The following is an 18042-nucleotide window of genomic DNA, read 5'->3' on the forward strand; positions in this document are numbered from 1 at the left end:
AATAATAAGATTTGAACAAAAGAGAACAGTCAGACCATGTGATTGCTTAAATTAATAAGCACTATTTTATATATATATTCGAAAATGTTAATGTCTGGACAAAATACGTACTTAACACCGGTTGTGATAATAACTATAACTAAAGTTGACAAAATATAGTGTAAGATTATTTGAGCTTTCAATATTAACAATAATAATTTAAATTAATTTAATTTTATATCCAATTACAACAAGTCTAGTCTACATTGTTATCCAGATAGTAAACAACCTGATCAGGTTGCTTTATTTGATCTTACTTTAATAATTTCTGATAATTAAATGAGTATTGTATTAATTAGTTACACTAATCAATAGCTTAAAATAATAATCCTATGCGTAATCAACTTTATCTACTAAGACAATGACATTGATGATCTGGTATATTAGTTCCTTTTTTTCATTTTATTCTCTTAGCTTGGATTGGAAGAATTTATGTACACAAAAATGTTTTTTTTTTTTTAAATATATATATAATAGATATGCAAGTTGCATTTGCATGCATTTATATATTATAAAATATGACTAAACAATGAGACTAACAGTTTCTCAAAAAAAAAAAAAAAGAATGAGAGGAAATTTCCTAGAGTTTCAGAATAATGAAAATGAGACCAAAACTCCATTCAAACCCTTTGAATTAAATAATTAATTTCAAATGCCATAGCCAAGTTGAGTTCCATTTTATTCTTTCTTTGATTAAAAAGAAAAGAACTACGCATATATAATATCAAACTATAAATTTATAACTATTAATATTAAACACTAAATTAGTTTTTAGCTAGCTATATAGCATTGTCAGTTTAAATTAATTTAAGGAAGATATATATATATATAAATTATTGTTTTGATTTCTAATTTGATCAAAGCATTATTAGGATGATGATTTGGAGGTTGGTCATTTTTCTGGTACTTTTACTACCGCCGCCGGAAGATGCGGCGGCGGCGACCGTGGAGTTACCAATTGAGAAAGAGTTCGGGCCATTCAACCAATCTTACTACAACTTCTTCTCTGTACTAACTCCGGCCACCATAAGTAACGGCGCTCTTCAAGTGACTCCCGACTCGGCCGGAAACTTCACCTTGGCCAACCGCGCCGGTCGAATCTTCTTCAACCAATCATTCAAGCTCTGGGATGAGTCTTCCAACAAGGTGGCCTCTTTCAACACTTCATTTCTGTTTAACATGTTTCGGGTCAACGGGTCCAAGACTCCCGGAGAGGGTTTGGCCTTTCTTATAGCTCCCAATAACGTTGACCTTCCTCCCGGAAGTAGCGGTCAGTACCTGGGTTTGACCAACGCCACCACTGACGGCAATCCCAGCAACAAAATCGTCGCCGTTGAGCTCGACACAGTCAAGCAGAGCTTCGACCCGGATGATAACCATTTGGGTCTCAATATAAACTCAGTCAAGTCTATCAAGACCGTCAAACTCTCCGATTTCGGCATTGAGATTGTTCCCGTCGGTACCCGTTTACATATGGTCTGGATTCAATACGACGGCGTTTCGAAACGGCTCAGCGTTTTCCTGGCCGAGCAGAAACAGGAACCAGACTTGAGTTTCGTGATCCAACCCAGACCCAGTAAACCCCTCTTGACGGCTGATCTAGACCTTAGTAAGGTCGTCAACCAAAATTCCTACCTGGGTTTCGCCGCATCCACCGGGGACTCGTATCAGCTTAATTGCGTGCTGAGATGGAATCTAACGGTGGAGAAGCTACCGGGTTATGATGATCTGATTAGCGGAGAAGGGAATCGAGGACAGAAGATCGGAGTAGCAGTGGGGTTGGGGGTGGCCGGAGTGGTGATTCTGGTGGTGGGATTAATGGGTTTGTCTTATTACATATATCGGCGGAAGAAGGCGGCGTCGGATCCGGCGATTTTGGGGGCTCTGAAGAGCCTTCCGGGGACTCCAAGGGAGTTCAATTTCAGTGAGCTGAAAAAAGCAACGAATAATTTTGATGAGAAACGTAAATTGGGTCAAGGGGGTTTTGGTGTGGTTTACAGAGGTTTGTTGCCTAAAGAGAGAGTCGAAATTGCAGTGAAGAAATTCTCGAGGGAAAATCTCAAAGGCAAAGATGATTTCTTATCTGAGTTAACAATCATTAATCGTCTTCGTCACAAACATTTGGTCAGCTTACTCGGTAATTATTTCCTAATCTTTGTCTTTTCCCACTACACATTAATGTTTTCATTAATATCTGTCTTCTATTGGGGATCCAATTCCATACTAAGTTCGATGATTTGACATTTGTGAAAGAAAGTAGTTGCATTTAATGTTTTGAAAAGTGTTGATGAATTTTTGTAATTATTATTACTGATATCATTATGCATGCATGATGGTACACCAGGGTGGTGCCACAAGAACGGGTCATTGCTACTTGTATACGACTACATGCCCAACGGCAGCCTAGACAACCACCTCTTCTGTGGCCCGGATCAGGAGCCACTGAGCTGGAACCTCCGTTACAAGATTGCAACTGGGGTGGCTTCGGCCCTGCATTACCTCCACAACGAGTATGAGCTGAAAGTGGTCCACCGTGACCTCAAGGCCAGCAACATCATGTTGGATGCTCACTTCAACGCTCGCCTAGGTGACTTTGGCCTGGCGCGTGCCATCGACAACGAGCGCACTTCTTACGCTGACCAACACCTCGATGGTGTACCTGGCACACTTGGGTACATTGCTCCTGAGTGTTTCCACACAGGCAGGGCCACTCGCGAGTCTGATGTGTACGGCTTTGGTGCTGTCTTGCTTGAGCTCGTCTGTGGCGAGAGGCCGTGGACCAAGAAGGGAAACTTCAACTCTTTGGTGGATTGGATATGGTGGATGCACCGGGAAGGCTGCCTTCTCAAGGCGGTGGATGAGAGGCTTGGGAGTGATTACACTGAGGAGGAGGCTGAGAGGCTTTTGCTGCTGGGGTTGGCTTGTTCTCATCCTAATGCAGGGGAAAGGCCTACAACTGAGGCCATCATTCAGATCATTTCAGGGTCGGTTTCGGTTCCCCATGTACCGCCTTTCAAGCCATCTTTCGTGTGGCCATCGTACATGCCAGATGGGGCGGCATTGGGGTTGGACAGTAGCAGTTACACTAATTCTAATGCTAATAGCATGGCTACTAGTATTACAACTGGCTCATCTTGGCACGTTGGTTGGACGCCTTAATTAGTATCTCATCAGAACACACCAGGGAATTGGAATGAGAATGGGATAGCATAACAAACGGAAGCTTTTGTTCTATTTTTCTATATATACCCAAGAAAAAGTCCTATAAATACATGTTTTCATTCCTACTTCGTAATTGTTTTGAGTTGGATAGAAATCGAGGGGTTGACACCATATATTTATTCTACTACGTTCTTTGTTTTTTTTTTTTTTTTATTAATCTATTGATTGTTGTTCTATATTGGTAGATGGGAGTGGAGGCCGAAGGTTTTTGCCAGTGTGTAAATTGTATATTCTTATTATTTGTCACATATATAACAAATTGTTTTAATTGCTTTATTATTTGTGACATATATTATATATAAGAAATTTTCTTAATTGCTTTACAAAATTTACATACAGATTACTCGTATTCCAACTCTTAGAAATCAATCAAGTTAAACAAAAAGCTGGTTCTCTTTGAATATAAAAATATGAGTACCAATTTTTATACAGTAAATTTTATCTATATACCGACATGCTTCAAAGAATGAGGCTGTACATAATTACACTTTTTTTCTTAATTATAAAGAAACAGAGAAAAAAAAAAAGACCCACCTCGATCAACTATAGAAAAAGGGGTGGGGAAGAAGAAAAGGAAACTATAGTAATGATTGCCTGTTACCTGTAAGTAAGAGTAAAGAGTAAGACCGTCTTGGAACGAAAACTACCTACAAAATGGGAGTTGTATCAGACAAGTGCATTCTTGGGTTTGATTGATTCGTCACATATGGATTCCCAGTGTTGTCTAAATCAATAATGGCAGTGTCACCAGGCTTGTAACCTCCAGCTAGTAGCGCTTCACTCAAGAGGTCTTCGATTACTGATGTGATCTCCCGCCTTAGAGCTCGAGCACCGTATGTCTTGCTGTAACCTTGCTGGCATATGAGGTCCTTGATCGACTCTGAAACTTCCAGGCCAATTCCTAAAGACATCAGCCTCCCCTTCACCTCTTGCAGCATGATGTTAAAAATCTCAAGCATCTGGATTGAAAAACATGTACAAGGGTGAGTTGGAAAAAGGAGTAATTATTATTATTATTAACTATTGAAGAAACGGTATCAGTATCAGAGAGCTGTTTTCACAAGTGACAATGGAAGGTGCAAACCTGAGGCTTTTCAAGGGGACGAAAAACAACTACTTCGTCAATCCGGTTGAGCAACTCTGGACGAAAATATGCTTTCAGTTCTTCCATTACAATCGCTTTCATTCCAGAGTATGAACTTGGTTCATCATCAAGCATGAAACCAATGGAGTTCTGTCTACCCTTCGCTATGGCAGACGAACCAATGTTAGAAGTCATCACCACCAATGCCTCTTTAAATGATACTCTTTTTCCCTATTAAAGCCAAATATCAGGAAATGACTAATATAAAGATACTAGCAGGGGGAAAAATTCAGACAGCAGTAACTGAAGACTAGTTTCATTTTTGCATATGAACTTTTGTTGCTTTAATATTATGCCTCACTTTAAAGTTTCACTTAAAATGACATTTCTTGTACATACATTCACATGTCAATGATTTTTGTTCTTTATTTGCTGAAAGTGAACCCCACTCATGTCAATGATGTCAGTAAATCGATAATGTGACGTCGTACCTGAGAATCTGTAAGGTGACCATCTTCAAATAATTGGAGGAGAATATTAAATATATCTGGATGTGCCTTCTCAATTTCATCAAACAATACCACTGTATGTGGACGCTTTCGAATAGCTTCTGTTAAAGCTCCTCCCTCACCATAGCCAACATAACCAGGGGGTGATCCAATTAATTTGCTCACAGAATGCCGCTCCATGTATTCACTCATGTCAAGGCGTAGCATGGCTTCCTCCTGTGTTTATGGCAGATGCAAATAATAGAACAAGATCATTAATCCAATATACACAGATTACAACTAAATATGTGATAATGAGAAACAGAGTTACACACCAATGACCACCTTACCAAGTGGAATCAGATGGCTGTAATTATTGTATAAACACTTACCGATCCAAAGTAGCATGCAGCCAATGCTTTTGTTAGTTCAGTTTTACCAACCCCGGTAGGGCCACAAAAGAGCAGTGCTGCTGTGGGTCTACTAGGATCCTTCAGACCAACACGAGATCTCTTAACAGCACGACAAATAGCAGTGACAGCCTCGTCTTGACCCACAACCCGTTTCCTTAGCTGTTCCTCGAGACCAACAAGAAGCATTCTATCATCTGCTGTGAGCTGCTCAACAGGGATTCCTGACCATAGTGAAGCAACTTTTGCAATGTCATTTGGTCCCACTACTGGAGGTCTAATAGATCATTAGGAAAATAGTTAGGCAGAAATTTTGGCAAATGGGATGTACAGGGCTATTAATTTAACACTATCACTATCATACATATTTTAAGGGACAGAATTCATACTCATCATTTGATGAAGTTGGTAAAATGGAGTCTGAATCATATTCATCAATATCATCCATGCCACGAGTGGTAAAACTTTTCAACTTGCTTGCAAGAACCTGCTTCCATTGAAAAACTAACATCAGTATTTAGTAAACAATTATTTATATGGAACAAAAGTAATGACTATCCTTACCACTTCATGCATGGCCTGCATAGTTCTAATCTCTTGCCAGTACTCATCAGGAGATTTTGAAAGTACGCTAGTTTGATGTTCTTTTTTCTTCTTGAAAGCTTCAATACGAGCTCTACTTCCTGCCTCATCAATGAGATCAATAGCTTTATCGGGAAGGTATCTGTCAGAAATATACCTTGCTGATAAATTCACGGCAGCATTTATGGCTTCTAGAGTATATCTGCAGTTGTGATGGGCCTCATATTTCTTACATAGACCTAAAAGTATCTTGACGGCATCATCCTGAAATTATTGATTCCATAATATTTGATTAAAACAAACTCGCTGGTTGACAACTGTTGGTTGCAGAATGAAGGAAATGAGATTAACCTTGCTTGGTTCATTGATCCACACTGGCTGAAACCTTCGTGCTAGTGCTTTATCCTTTTCAAAGTGTAGCCTGTATTCATCAGCAGTTGTCGATGCAATGCACTGCAAATAACAAAATATTGGCTTAACCTAAGCAATCTAACACATATGTGGATAAAATTACTAACACTACTAGATTGTGGCAAATATTAAATCAATTAAAGGAATGTAATTTCAAAGCCACCCATTCAATTAATAGTCTAAAAATAATATGACATATAGATATATATATATATTTATAAGTGTACTCTCATTAATCTACTAAAGCAAATAAATTAAATTAGCCTAAATAAATATAAATAGTTACCTGTAATTGGCCCCTCCCAAGTGATGGTTTGAAGAGATTAGCAATATCAAGACCAGACCCCTTATTTCCTTGTCCAGCGGTGCTGTATTCGACAAGTATGTGGGCTTCATCAACAAAAAGAATCACATCCCCTACAATGCAAGATATTTCAAGCTTAAGAAACAATACAGAAGACTTTCAGAGCATCACAGAATTCTAAATATGTGTTCACCAGCTTTTTGTATTTCATCTATAAGTGTAGTAACTCGTTGCTCTAATTCTCCCCTTTCTTTTGCCCCGGCCATTAACAGTGCTACATCCAAGGACATTACGCGTTTTGACTGAAAGAAAACAAGAGCAATAAAAATAAAAAATGTAATGTATTACATATAGCTTCATCACTTAAGTAGAACTAACTACCCACATTAAAAAAAGTGTAAGAACAAGAAGAATAAGCATGACAGATCATGTATGAAATGACTAACCAAGAGAAAACCAGGAACATCTTCTTCTGCAATTCTAGTTGCCAATCCTTCCACAATGGCTGTTTTTCCTACCCCACTTTGACCAAGAAGAATAGGGTTATTCTTGGTTCTGCGACAAAGTATCTGAACAACTCTCTGAACTTCGACATCTCGACCAATGACAGGATCAAGAAGTCCCAACTTAGCACGAGCAGTCAAGTCCAAACAAAATTGATCCAAAGCACTTTTCTCTGACAAGTACAGATATTGTTAGATTGCACTGTCCTCCAGGTGTTCAAAAAGCAAAAATGAAAAACCAGAAACTGAGAACAAACAAAGAGGTTTCTTTCTTACCTTTTGTTTTCCCAGAGAATCTTGTGACAGTAGCTTTGTCAGACGAAGATTTTTCACCCAAACCTTGGGATGCTCCAGACAATTCTCTACCATCTTTGGCAAGCTCCCCTTGAAGTTTGGACGCTGCCACAGCAGCCAATTTGTTTGCTTTTGCCCCTAATCTGAATGAACAATTGTTTCCGTGATCATGGGATAGATATAAAAGGTTTCTATAAATGCCTTCAAATTATATCTATATTAATATATATATATATAATACATGCATTTTCAGTTAAGACGGATATTAAGGCCTTTTTTGTTTCATAGAATGGAAATTTTTTCTAATTCTATATTTTTGGTAATTCCGTAATCAAAGGAATTTCCAGCCGCATGAACCAACTAAAATTGCTTAATGTTAGGTTCATGTCTGATATGTTATATCCATAATGTCTTTGACTCTCAGATGACCAATTCCCACACATGAATATTCAAAGAACTAAAATGAAGAGTCAACCAAACTCTAATTTATACATATATATGTACATATATAATATTTACCTCTGGAGGACTCGAGCGGCGCTGCCGTCATCGGAGGTAAAAAGGCCTATGGCGATATGCTCAGGAGCAATGAAATTGTGACCCCTTGCCCTGGAATAGTCAACGGCAGCCTCAAGCACACGTTTGGTGCTAATGGAGAAGGGAAGTTGAACAGCAGGACCGGAATTGGGATCCAATTCTGCAGGAATTTGGTGACGCCAGATAGAGCGAACAGCATGACGAGCCTGGTCCACGGTGATACCTGATCCAAGAAACCCATTTCCATTATCCTCGGCGATCAAACCCAGCAAAAGATGCTGAGTAAAGACCATATCGCAACCGAAAGCTTTGGCTTCTCTCTGGGAGAATATAACAGCCTTGATCGCTCGTTCTGTAAAACGCTCAAACACTGCAGACACACAAAGCTTCCTAGTCTTCGTCCTCTTGCTGCTTCGACTGGTCTCTAGAAATGAAAAAGGTAAATGGGTTTGCGTTTGAGAGAGCAGAAAAGAGAAAGAAGAAGAAGAAACTGCAACCCCAAGAGAGGAAAATCGGCGGTGGTGGACATGATCGGAGGAAGAAGTAAAAGACGATGAAGACTTGAGAAGTGAGATTGGTACAAGGGATGAAACAGTGACTGGTGATGAAGAGAGATGCATGAGCGTTGGAGGAGATGGAGGAGCCATTATTGGAGAGATAGTTTTGACTCAGAGCTGGGTTTTGGTGCAGTTCCAGAAAATTGGGGTGTCAGAAAGAAAGTACGAACTTTCCATGTACAGAGAAAAAAAGAGTTGTGAAGAAAAAGGTAGTTGCTTTTGATTTTGGTTTTGGTTTGCTTGGGTCGTTTATGGTTGTTTGTCTTTTAACGAGAAGGAAAGAAAGGAACAAATAAGTTTGGCTTTAGAAGACCAAGAAAGGAAGGTATTTTAGTAGAATTAGATTACTTTAAGTTAAGACGACACGCCACTTTCCAAACACTATCATATTATATTCATTTATTTATATGTAATAAATATTTATAAACAGATTCTTAATTACAGATTTATTAGTTTCAAATTTTACAGCTTTGTATCTACTCACCAAAACAAAAATTGGCATTTGTGGAATTTGAGGTTTTCACTGCAAGTACCATTACACGCACTTGGTTGTTGGTAATTGAAGATGACATGAGAGTTGAGACCCCACAAAAGATCTCCATGTGAATGTTCTAAAAGTAAATAAATAAATAAATAAAACGAGGGTCCAGAATCCAGATATTAAAGTTGGAAATAAATAGGGAAAATTTATGGTTTGATATTTAGAACACAAAAAAGATGAAAACTATGTTAAAATTGCTCTAGCGGACACTAGACAAAAAGAAAAGCTCTAATAAATAAATAAAATAAAGACACTATGTAGTCCAACAATCTTTTTTCTAAAAGATCACAAGTTGATTCGTATGAAAAATTGTAATTTGCGTTGCTTCACTTTATACCAACATTCCTCCACCATCATCAATGAACTTTATCGACTATCAGACATCACCTATACTTGAATAGCCTTATTTGCAGTTCTAAATGCAACTCATTCAACATCACCATCCTCATCAGCTTCTTAACACCTATTATCAATCAATAACAGCAGATGAAACAGACATCAGCTCAAAAATTCATACAACCAGCCCAAAAACAAAAGATACATATATTTACCAAAGAATCAACTTTACCTTGGCAAAAATATGGCAGTTGGGTTTCCAGGGGAGGGAGGATTCTGGTGAATCAGTCTAACAAGTGACCCAGCTTTGGCAAGAGCATCAGGATCAGTGATTGACAAAACTTGCACATCCTCAAGCCCAATTTGTCTTTTGATCAAGTCCAAGTTCTCCTGAAGAACCTCCATCTCTCCGAATGGAAGCTTTAGCTCTAAGGCCTGGGCCCCTAGTGCAATTGCCTCATCCTTCTTGAACCTCATGAAGGGCATACAAACCTTCTGGGTTAATTTAAAATTGTCATTTGGACGAACAGGACTATTTTGGATGGCATCCAATATCAACCCATCCTCATTGGAAGTAAAAGTGCGTGTGCTGTTGTCGAATCTGTCTCTAAGCATTTTCAAGCACTCTGCTTTCCATCCATCGTACTGTTCGTTGACATATATCAAGCCAACTAGATTGGTCTCTTCAGTTGATGTTGTTACAGGTGCACCCTTCTTATTGCCTTTCTTTGAACCTGAAATTTGCTTTTGAAGCAGCTTTCTCATCAGTACTATAGAATCTTGCAAGTACTTGTTGGCAGTCTTCAGGGTTAGATCTGGAACCTCTGCCACAGGCCAACCAGCAGTAATTACAAATCCTTCCTTCTTTAAAAGTTCCTTCCAAACATATTCAGCATAGTGTGGGCAGATTGGAGTAATAAGGCGAGTTTGCAAATCCATAAAACGCCATACTAGTTCCCGGTTCATTCCTCCAGCACCACAAGAAAATCTATACTCATCCCTGGCAGCTTGAAGATCATAAAACCCAGTCTTAAGAGCTTCACGGAACATGTAATTGCGGTAATGCTGTTCAGTCGTGGTCACAGCAATATTCATCTCATTTGCAAAGACACGGTCAGCGTAAGTAGAGGGGGGGCCTGACCTCAAAGAAGAGTCAGCAGCCAGAACTTCTTCCATCCATGCGATTTCTTTTGTCAGCCTTAGGATGGCAGCATTTGCAGTCTCAAATACAAAATTTGCATCATCAACACCATCACCGGCATCAGCCAAAGAGAATCGTGTAGCATCAGCAGAAAATTCCTCGATTGCCTGGCGGAGTGTTCTAAAATTTCCAGTAGACTTGGACATCTTTTCAGAATTCAACATTATGTGCCCATTAGCTCTAAAGCCACGAGGCCAGTGTTGCTTCTGCATAATTGCTGTGTGGTTATAAATGCAGAAAGTCAAATGATTTTGGATTAAATCCTTTCCAGAAACTCGAATATCAAATGGATACCAGTACTCAAACTCCTGCTTCATCTTGTTGAGAAGCGGCGAAGGTATATCAGATGATCTTGGATATGGGCCACCACAAAACAAAAAGTCCCAAACCTCATCAGTCATTTGCTCAGGTTTTATTGGAGATCTACTGGTTCCGTACATGTCATCATTATGTAGCAGGTGAGCAATGGTGTAGTAAGCCATGTAAATAGTCGAATCAGATAATGATTCAACTAAAAACTGTTCATCCCAAGGAATTCGAGTTCCAAGTCCAAATGAACGTGAGCAAGCCCACTGGTTAAGCCAACCCAAAGTATGCTCAAATCCATGTCGAGTCTCATCAGAATACAAATTCATGTTGGAGAGGCATTCCTCAGCTTGCTTCTTCCATTCTTCCTCACCATATGTGATGTACCATTGATCTGTTAAAGCAACAACACATTCATCCCCAGAACGCGACATCACTTTCTTCTCCGGTTCACTATAAATAATTGCCTCACCTGTTTCTAAAAGCTTATTCCTTAACAAGGGCTTTGCCTCCTGGACTTTCCGTCCTGCAAATTCCCCAACAAGCATTGTTCCCTCCGTAAATCCTCTCAAGTATGTCAACCTCTTGGCTTCTGCCAACTTATCTTTTTCGTTCTGACTTTTAATCTTAAGGTCCAAGCAAACTTTTTCTGCAGCCTTATCACCAAAATCTGGAATATTGATGATAGGTACAATCTCAAAGGGCAAGACCCATTCATCCTTCACACCATACTTCACTCTCAAAGCCGGTTTTGATTTCAAATCTTGCAAAGCCATATAATCATCAGGGGCATCACTAGGAACACTGGTAACAATTCCGGTACCTTTGTCTGTCAAGATGGTCAACATGGGAAGAGCATAAATGACCTCATTGAATGCAAGTGGAGACTTCAACTTAAGGCCAATTAAGTCCAAACCAGTCAGCTCAACCAAGCAAGTAGGCTTCTCAGGGACCCTGGAGTATCGTTGATAAGCAAGATTGAGAGCTGCTCTTTTTGTGAGAATTAGTACTTCTGTATCATTAATTTCAAAAGCTCCATACTTCCCATCAGGCAATACCCATGCATTTGTTTGCCCATACATTGTCTCGGGTCGCAATGTTGCTGAAGCCAGAAAAACTTTTTTCCCCTCCAACACACCCAACTGAGGAGGAAAAGGTTTCAGCACCTCCATCTTGATGACGGTGTATTCTTGGGGTTGAACCCCTTCACCAGATGCCCTGTCATGATCAGCACATGGCTGCCCGTCCAATGGAGAATAAATTGTGTACCTGAGATCTTTCACAATCTTGCCCATGGCCTTCAATTTCCTCATCTGCCACCTAACAAAGACATCAAAGAAGGGGTTTTTATCTGTTGTAACAAAGGTACGCCTCCAATCAACACCCATGCCAAGAGCCTTAAGGTCTTCCATTGCCAACGGAGGAAAGAACTCCAACCACTTACATGGATCCTGGAATTCCGCTATCTGACTGTCAGGGAGACCAAAGCTACGCATAATCTCCCACTGATAAACTTGTCCACCTGCTTTCGATACAGCCTTGGACTTTTTTCCTTTAAACTTTTCCGGAGGTGCACCATCATTTGCATCCTCTGCCTCCACTTCCTCGGTTACTTGTTCAACAGCATTTGAAAAATTTGGAGGATTTCCAAACTGTTGGATCTCACGTGCAAGTTTATCAGCTGAGGCCTTGATGGGCATACCCGTGCAATGAAAACCAAAAGGAAACAACACATTGGCACCTCTTAATCTATGAAAAGCTGAAGCAAACTCTAACTTTGAGAGAGAGAAAGCATGTCCAATATGCAAAAAACCATTCATATATGGGAAAGGGAAATTTCCAAAGAACTTCTCATCAGGCTTAGGTGGCTTATCACCAGCTTCAGCCCTGAAAACCTGTGCATCTTCCCACCAATTCCGAACCTGTGCCTCAATGTCTAAAAGACGGTCTCTCCTAACAAAGCTTTTCCCACCTTCAGACGCCATATCTGAAATCTGACAGAAACTGCACCACAGAAATGGGGGAAAACTATATAAATACACGTCCCATTGAGGCAAAGGTAATCCTCCAAAATAAACCAGACTAAAATAAGACAATTAACCACAGACAACAAGATTCAAATTACTCGACAAGTGGTGGAACCGGTTGAGGGACCCTGTAGATCTTCTCATAGGCAAAGCCATAGAAAAAATGGCAACATTTTGAAAGTTTTCGGGCAATTGTGTACGAAATTACAGATAATTTTGCAAAAAAAATATCATAATTGGATTTCAAATCCGCAAAAGTCATCAACCTTAAATGTAGTTGCAACTGTAACTAAGCAAAACCAGTTAAGAAACGAAAGAAAGCAAAATCATACGATTCTTTCTTCATACACACAAAATGACGAAAATGGAGAGGGAGTGAGAGAGTACCTTCGATTCAATAGAGAAGAGCAAATGGCATAACCCGTAGAGTTGGGCAGAATGAGCTTGTGTCGAAGCGTATGAAAAGCCAGCGGAGATAGAAGAAGAAGTAGAGAGCAGCTAATTGAAACAAGACTCGTTAGGGTTCTGTCTGGGTTTCATTCAGAATTTCGGATATGGTGCGGTGCTCCCCACCTTTCACTTAACCTGTGCCTTCTCTTTCCTTTTTCCAATTTTGAATAATTAGTATTTTAATTTTTCTCATTCAGCTTTTTTACACTGCCAATTTATCCTCTTTATAGTATACTGTTCAATAATAATACTCTACCAAATAAGTAAAATGCAGTTATTCCATCCTCTTCTATTTAATTTTATCATCAAATAAATAAAGTAGTAGATAATAGTTGATAAATAAATATAAATTAAGTACATTTAACCTTTCATACTATAATAATTAAAAAATTAAAAATATAAATATAATTATTATAAAAAAAAAAACTTTTATACTATTATTAATTAATGTAAAAATAGTGAAATATTTACTTCACTCTCACGATTAAATTTAATAAAATATAATAAAATAGCTATATTACTATAAAAATTATATTTTAAAAAATATTATTAACAAATCTTATACTACGAAATAGTAAAAAAAAAAAAAATTCTCGTAGACTTTTATTTTGCTATTTAGAAAGAAAAAAAAATCGTCTAATTTATTTTTCGTCACTATAAGTTATAGATATTTTAGATTACTTATAAATTTTTAGAAAATTCTCAATAATTTATAGTGTCCAAAATAAAGTTCAAACAACTACTTAGCACGTATATAAGAAAAAACAGTTGCACGTATAATAAAATATTTAAACTTTATTTCCAATTTTATAAAAATTTACTGATAATTCTAAATAATTATAATCTACATTATTATGAACAAAAAAAGAACTAAAAAGCTCTTATAAATGTCGAAACAGATATAAAACCTATCGAAACACTCTTTTGGTAAAGGTGAGTTACCAAAAAATAATCATTTTTTTTAAAACAAATTAAACTGTCAATAAACTTGAATAACATACTTTTTTTTTTACCTTTATCCCTAAAATAAAAAGTAAAAAAATAAATACTCTTTTTACCAAGTATTTAAATTCAATTCTCCTTCTTGTGTCAAAAATAAATATAATTGGAACAAAAACAAAAAAATAAGTCTAATAGCAATTGTGCATTAGAACATAAGGTTAAACACTTTAGGGTGTGTTTGGAAGTAATTGTGTAATTACTAGGTAGGGTAATTACAAGGGTAGTAATTACACTATATTTTAAAATGCAAGGCGTGTTTGGATATGAGACGGTATTTACATATGAATTTCTCATATCTTGTTTGGTAAAATAGTTAGTAATTATAGGAAAAATAATATTTTTTAATAGCTAATGTTTAATATGAAAAGTTTTTAGTAATTACAGTGTAATTACATTCAATTCTCATGGGAGGCCATGAGAATTGGAGAGTGTAATTGGAACCCCTTAATTACTTCAAATTACACAGTTACAGTGTAATTACATGGTCAGACAAACATGTCAAATTGTGTAATTACCTCCAATTACACACAAATCCAATTATACTGTGGCTTTCCAAACGCACCCTTATAAAAATTACTAGATAGATATTACGTGTCAAGTCACGTATGTTAATTTAATTTTATTTTTTAATTTTTTTTAATATCATAATTTTAAAATTAATAATATTCAATGTAGTGATAATCATTGAAATTTAAAAACATAATAGTAATTTAAATAAAAACAAAAATTACTATTATACTTTGTAATAGTAATTAAAAAAATTATTATTCGTCCTAAATTTATTTTCGGAATTAATGAAAATACTCATCTCGTTAAACCATCAAAACATTCAAATTTAATTTAAAATAATATTTAAAATTTAACTAATTCTAAATATCAAAATTTCTAAATATCAAAATTTGAAAATAATTTTTAATAAAAAAATAAACAATATGAACAAATTTATTTTTTTTTTTTTTTTTTTTTTTTTTTGAAGGAAAATGGTAACTTTATTAATAAGAAGATTCAACCATTACAATAGAAAGAAAAGCAGGAGGAACATCATCCTCACTAAAAATACGATCTGGATACAAACAAGAGCTACGAGCAAGACAATGTGCAGCTTTGTTTACAGAACGTTTAACAAAATTAATTGAGACTAACGGCAACTCGGCCAAAAGAGAACGACAAACCGCCACCTGAAGGCCAAAAGGAGAAGGTATCTCCACCGTACTTTGGATTGCCTGGACAACAACCAAAGAATCGGTTTCAATCTCAACCGGACCCCAACGTTTCCTCTTTATCCAACTCAAGGCCTCCTTAACCCCTACCAATTCAGCCATAGCCGAATCCACACACCCCTCTCGTAAAACTGTGAAGCCTTCAATGAATCGACCCTGAGAATCCCGGGCCACCCCTGCCGCTCCAAATCGACCATCATTTGCAAAGATTGCACCATCGACATTAACCTTAATCTTTCCCATAACTGGTTTCACCCAATGCTCTAAGTCCGCTCTTGAACCCGTAGGAACAAGTAAAGACCCCATTCTCCTTTGTTGAGCATTTCTCCATTGATTAAGGACTACTCTTGCCAATAGAATAACCTCCGCCGCTGACATTGATTTGTCCCGCCAAACCACCTCATTTCGGGCATACCAAATCGCCCAAAGAACCATGAGCAATTCTTCCTGGGCTGTGGATGAGTGTTGTAGCAGAATGTGGCTAAACCAATCCCAAAAAGACTCCATAGGCGTATGACTCCAATTTAGAACCGAAAGATGCCAACAAGACCGTGCAAAAGAACATTCCACCAACAAATGGTAAATGGTCTCAGGCACCTGGTTACACATAGGACAAACTTGGTCTAGAGGGATATGTTTAGTAGTAAGTTGAACCTTAGTAGCCAAACAACCAGATAAAGCACGCCACATGAGTTGGTGCACTTTGGGAGGGACATGAAGCTTCCAAGCAATTTTCCATATCTTGATCTCAGACTCACTAGTATTAGTGATCTCTGAATGGTGCAGCAACCGATATGCCTCCCTCACAGTATAGAACCCATAAAGATCCTTATGCCAATACCAAGTATCAATAGGAGTCTCCTGATCAATGGTAGTACGAATGATAATCTCTTTATCCCGGTCATTGAATATATCCGAAACCACCTCTAAATCCCAAACTCGTTCTCCTACCACCATAAGATTATTAACCGTCCACGTCTCCATACCATTAGCTCTAGAAGTAACCCACGGTTGAGAATCATCCGCAAGCCACGGGTCAAATTGAACACTAATATTCGTACCTGGACCAACCCCCCGACGGGCTCCCTCCTTAATCAAAGCTTGCGTTTCAAAAATACTCTTCCATATGAAACTAGGATTCGGCCCAAGAGAAGCATTCAAAAAAGAACCCTGAGGATAATATCGGGCCTTATATACCCGACTAACAAGAGAATGAGCATTTGTAACTAACCTCCAAGCTTGTTTTCCCAACATGGCTAAGTTAAAATCCCTTAAGTCTCGAAAACCAAGCCCCCCATGATGCTTATGGCGGCACAGCTTCCTCCAGCTCACCCAACTTACCCCACGGTTCTGATTGGAGCCCGAACTCCACCAATATTTGCTCATCATACCCTCTAGTTTATTACAGGTTTCCACCGGCAACAAGAAAACAGACATAGCATATGTAGGAAGAGATTGAGCCACTGTTTTAATCAATACCTCTTTTCCGGCTTTTGAGAGCAAGCGACCTTCCCAACTCTGAATTCTCTTCTGCATCTTATCCTTCAAGAAGCCAAGAATAGCATTCTTATTGCGACCCATGATACAAGGAAGGCCAAGATACAAACTGTTTTCAGGAGCCTCATTCATTCGGAGAAGATTACACATATCTTGTCTAGAGGCCGAAGTTGTGTTGAGACTAAAGAAGATAGTAGATTTAGAGTAATTAACACACTGACCTGAGGCTTGTTCAAATAGTTGAAGTAGAAGAAGAACACTACGAGCCTCCCTTTCAATAGCCTTACAATAGATATAGCAATCATCCGCAAACAACATATGAGAAATTATGGGGGCACCATTACACACACGACAACCATGAAGAGCTCCCCGAGCTTCAAATCTTTTTATAAGAGAAGAAAATCCTTCAGCACACAAAAGAAATAAATAGGGAGAGAGCGGATCTCCCTGTCGAATACCCCTTCCAGGAACAATTGGCCCCATCTCACGACCCCCATGAGTAATAGTGTACGAAACCGTTGAGACACAATGCAAAATAAGATCAACCACCCGCGCATCAAAGCCCATTTTTAGCATGATATTCTTAAGAAAAAGCCACTCAACACGGTCATACGCTTTACTCATATCTAACTTAAGAGCCATATAACCTTCCTTTCCAACTCTTTTCCGCTTGAGATAATGCATCACCTCAAACGAAATCATAATATTATCAGTTATAAGACGCCCGGGAATAAAAGCACTCTGATTCTCTGAAATGACTGCCGGAAGAACATGCTTCAATCGATTAGCTAGAACCTTGGAGCAAACTTTGTAGAGGACATTACAAAGAGCAATCGGGCGCATATCACCCATAGTAGTGGCATTTTTCTTCTTAGGAATCAACACTAAATTAGTATGATTAAGACCAGTAGGCAACTGTCCAAATAAGAAAAAAGAGCGGACCTGTTTGATGACGTCATTACCCACAATTGCCCAACACTTTTGATAAAAACCTGGAGTCATGCCATCGGGTCCAGGGGATTTATCTGGGT

General features: G+C 38.2%; 3 protein-coding genes across 3 annotated transcripts; 1 reads left to right on the forward strand and 2 right to left on the reverse strand.

Moving 5' to 3' along the window:
* Nucleotides 1–538: 538 nt before the first annotated feature.
* On the forward strand, nucleotides 539–3537 carry LOC115705697 (probable L-type lectin-domain containing receptor kinase S.5). Its single transcript, XM_030633100.2, has 2 exons — nucleotides 539–2176; nucleotides 2384–3537. The coding sequence occupies exons 1-2, from the start codon at nucleotides 913–915 to the stop codon at nucleotides 3196–3198; spliced, it is 2079 nt and encodes a 692-aa protein (XP_030488960.2). The 5' UTR covers nucleotides 539–912; the 3' UTR covers nucleotides 3199–3537.
* A 98-nt stretch (nucleotides 3538–3635) lies between these two features.
* LOC115705696 (chaperone protein ClpD, chloroplastic) lies at nucleotides 3636–8743 on the reverse strand. Its single transcript, XM_030633099.2, has 12 exons — nucleotides 7857–8743; nucleotides 7320–7480; nucleotides 6987–7216; nucleotides 6734–6842; nucleotides 6523–6653; nucleotides 6177–6278; nucleotides 5808–6089; nucleotides 5633–5730; nucleotides 5226–5520; nucleotides 4837–5070; nucleotides 4346–4576; nucleotides 3636–4220 (listed from the first exon to the last, which is right to left on the reverse strand). Exons 1-12 carry the CDS (start codon nucleotides 8519–8521, stop codon nucleotides 3909–3911), a joined length of 2850 nt encoding a protein of 949 aa, XP_030488959.2. The 5' UTR covers nucleotides 8522–8743; the 3' UTR covers nucleotides 3636–3908.
* Nucleotides 8744–9076: 333 nt separating this feature from the next.
* LOC115705695 (leucine--tRNA ligase, cytoplasmic) lies at nucleotides 9077–13483 on the reverse strand. The gene is made up of 3 exons (XM_030633097.2): nucleotides 13230–13483; nucleotides 9541–12819; nucleotides 9077–9435 (listed from the first exon to the last, which is right to left on the reverse strand). The coding sequence occupies exons 2-3, from the start codon at nucleotides 12798–12800 to the stop codon at nucleotides 9429–9431; spliced, it is 3267 nt and encodes a 1088-aa protein (XP_030488957.2). The 5' UTR covers nucleotides 12801–12819; nucleotides 13230–13483; the 3' UTR covers nucleotides 9077–9428.
* Between the last annotated feature and the right edge of the window lie 4559 nt (nucleotides 13484–18042).

Source organism: Cannabis sativa, chromosome 1, assembly GCF_029168945.1.
Source record: "Cannabis sativa cultivar Pink pepper isolate KNU-18-1 chromosome 1, ASM2916894v1, whole genome shotgun sequence".
Lineage (NCBI taxonomy): Eukaryota > Viridiplantae > Streptophyta > Magnoliopsida > Rosales > Cannabaceae > Cannabis > Cannabis sativa.

Excerpts from the sequence above, each read along its gene's own strand:
- LOC115705697 (XM_030633100.2), top strand. The coding sequence starts at position 913 with ATGATGATTTGGAGGTTGGTCATTTTTCTGGTACTTTTACTACCGCCG. Across the intron at positions 2,177-2,383 it reads ACATTTGGTCAGCTTACTCG|GGTGGTGCCACAAGAACGGG; the intron begins GTAATTATTTCC and ends ATGGTACACCAG.
- LOC115705695 (XM_030633097.2), bottom strand. The coding sequence starts at position 12,800 with ATGGCGTCTGAAGGTGGGAAAAGCTTTGTTAGGAGAGACCGTCTTTTA.
- LOC115705696 (XM_030633099.2), bottom strand. The coding sequence starts at position 8,521 with ATGGCTCCTCCATCTCCTCCAACGCTCATGCATCTCTCTTCATCACCA. Across the intron at positions 7,481-7,856 it reads GCCGCTCGAGTCCTCCAGAG|ATTAGGGGCAAAAGCAAACA; the intron begins GTAAATATTATA and ends TTGTTCATTCAG. Across the intron at positions 4,221-4,345 it reads GTCCCCTTGAAAAGCCTCAG|ATGCTTGAGATTTTTAACAT; the intron begins GTTTGCACCTTC and ends TTTTCAATCCAG.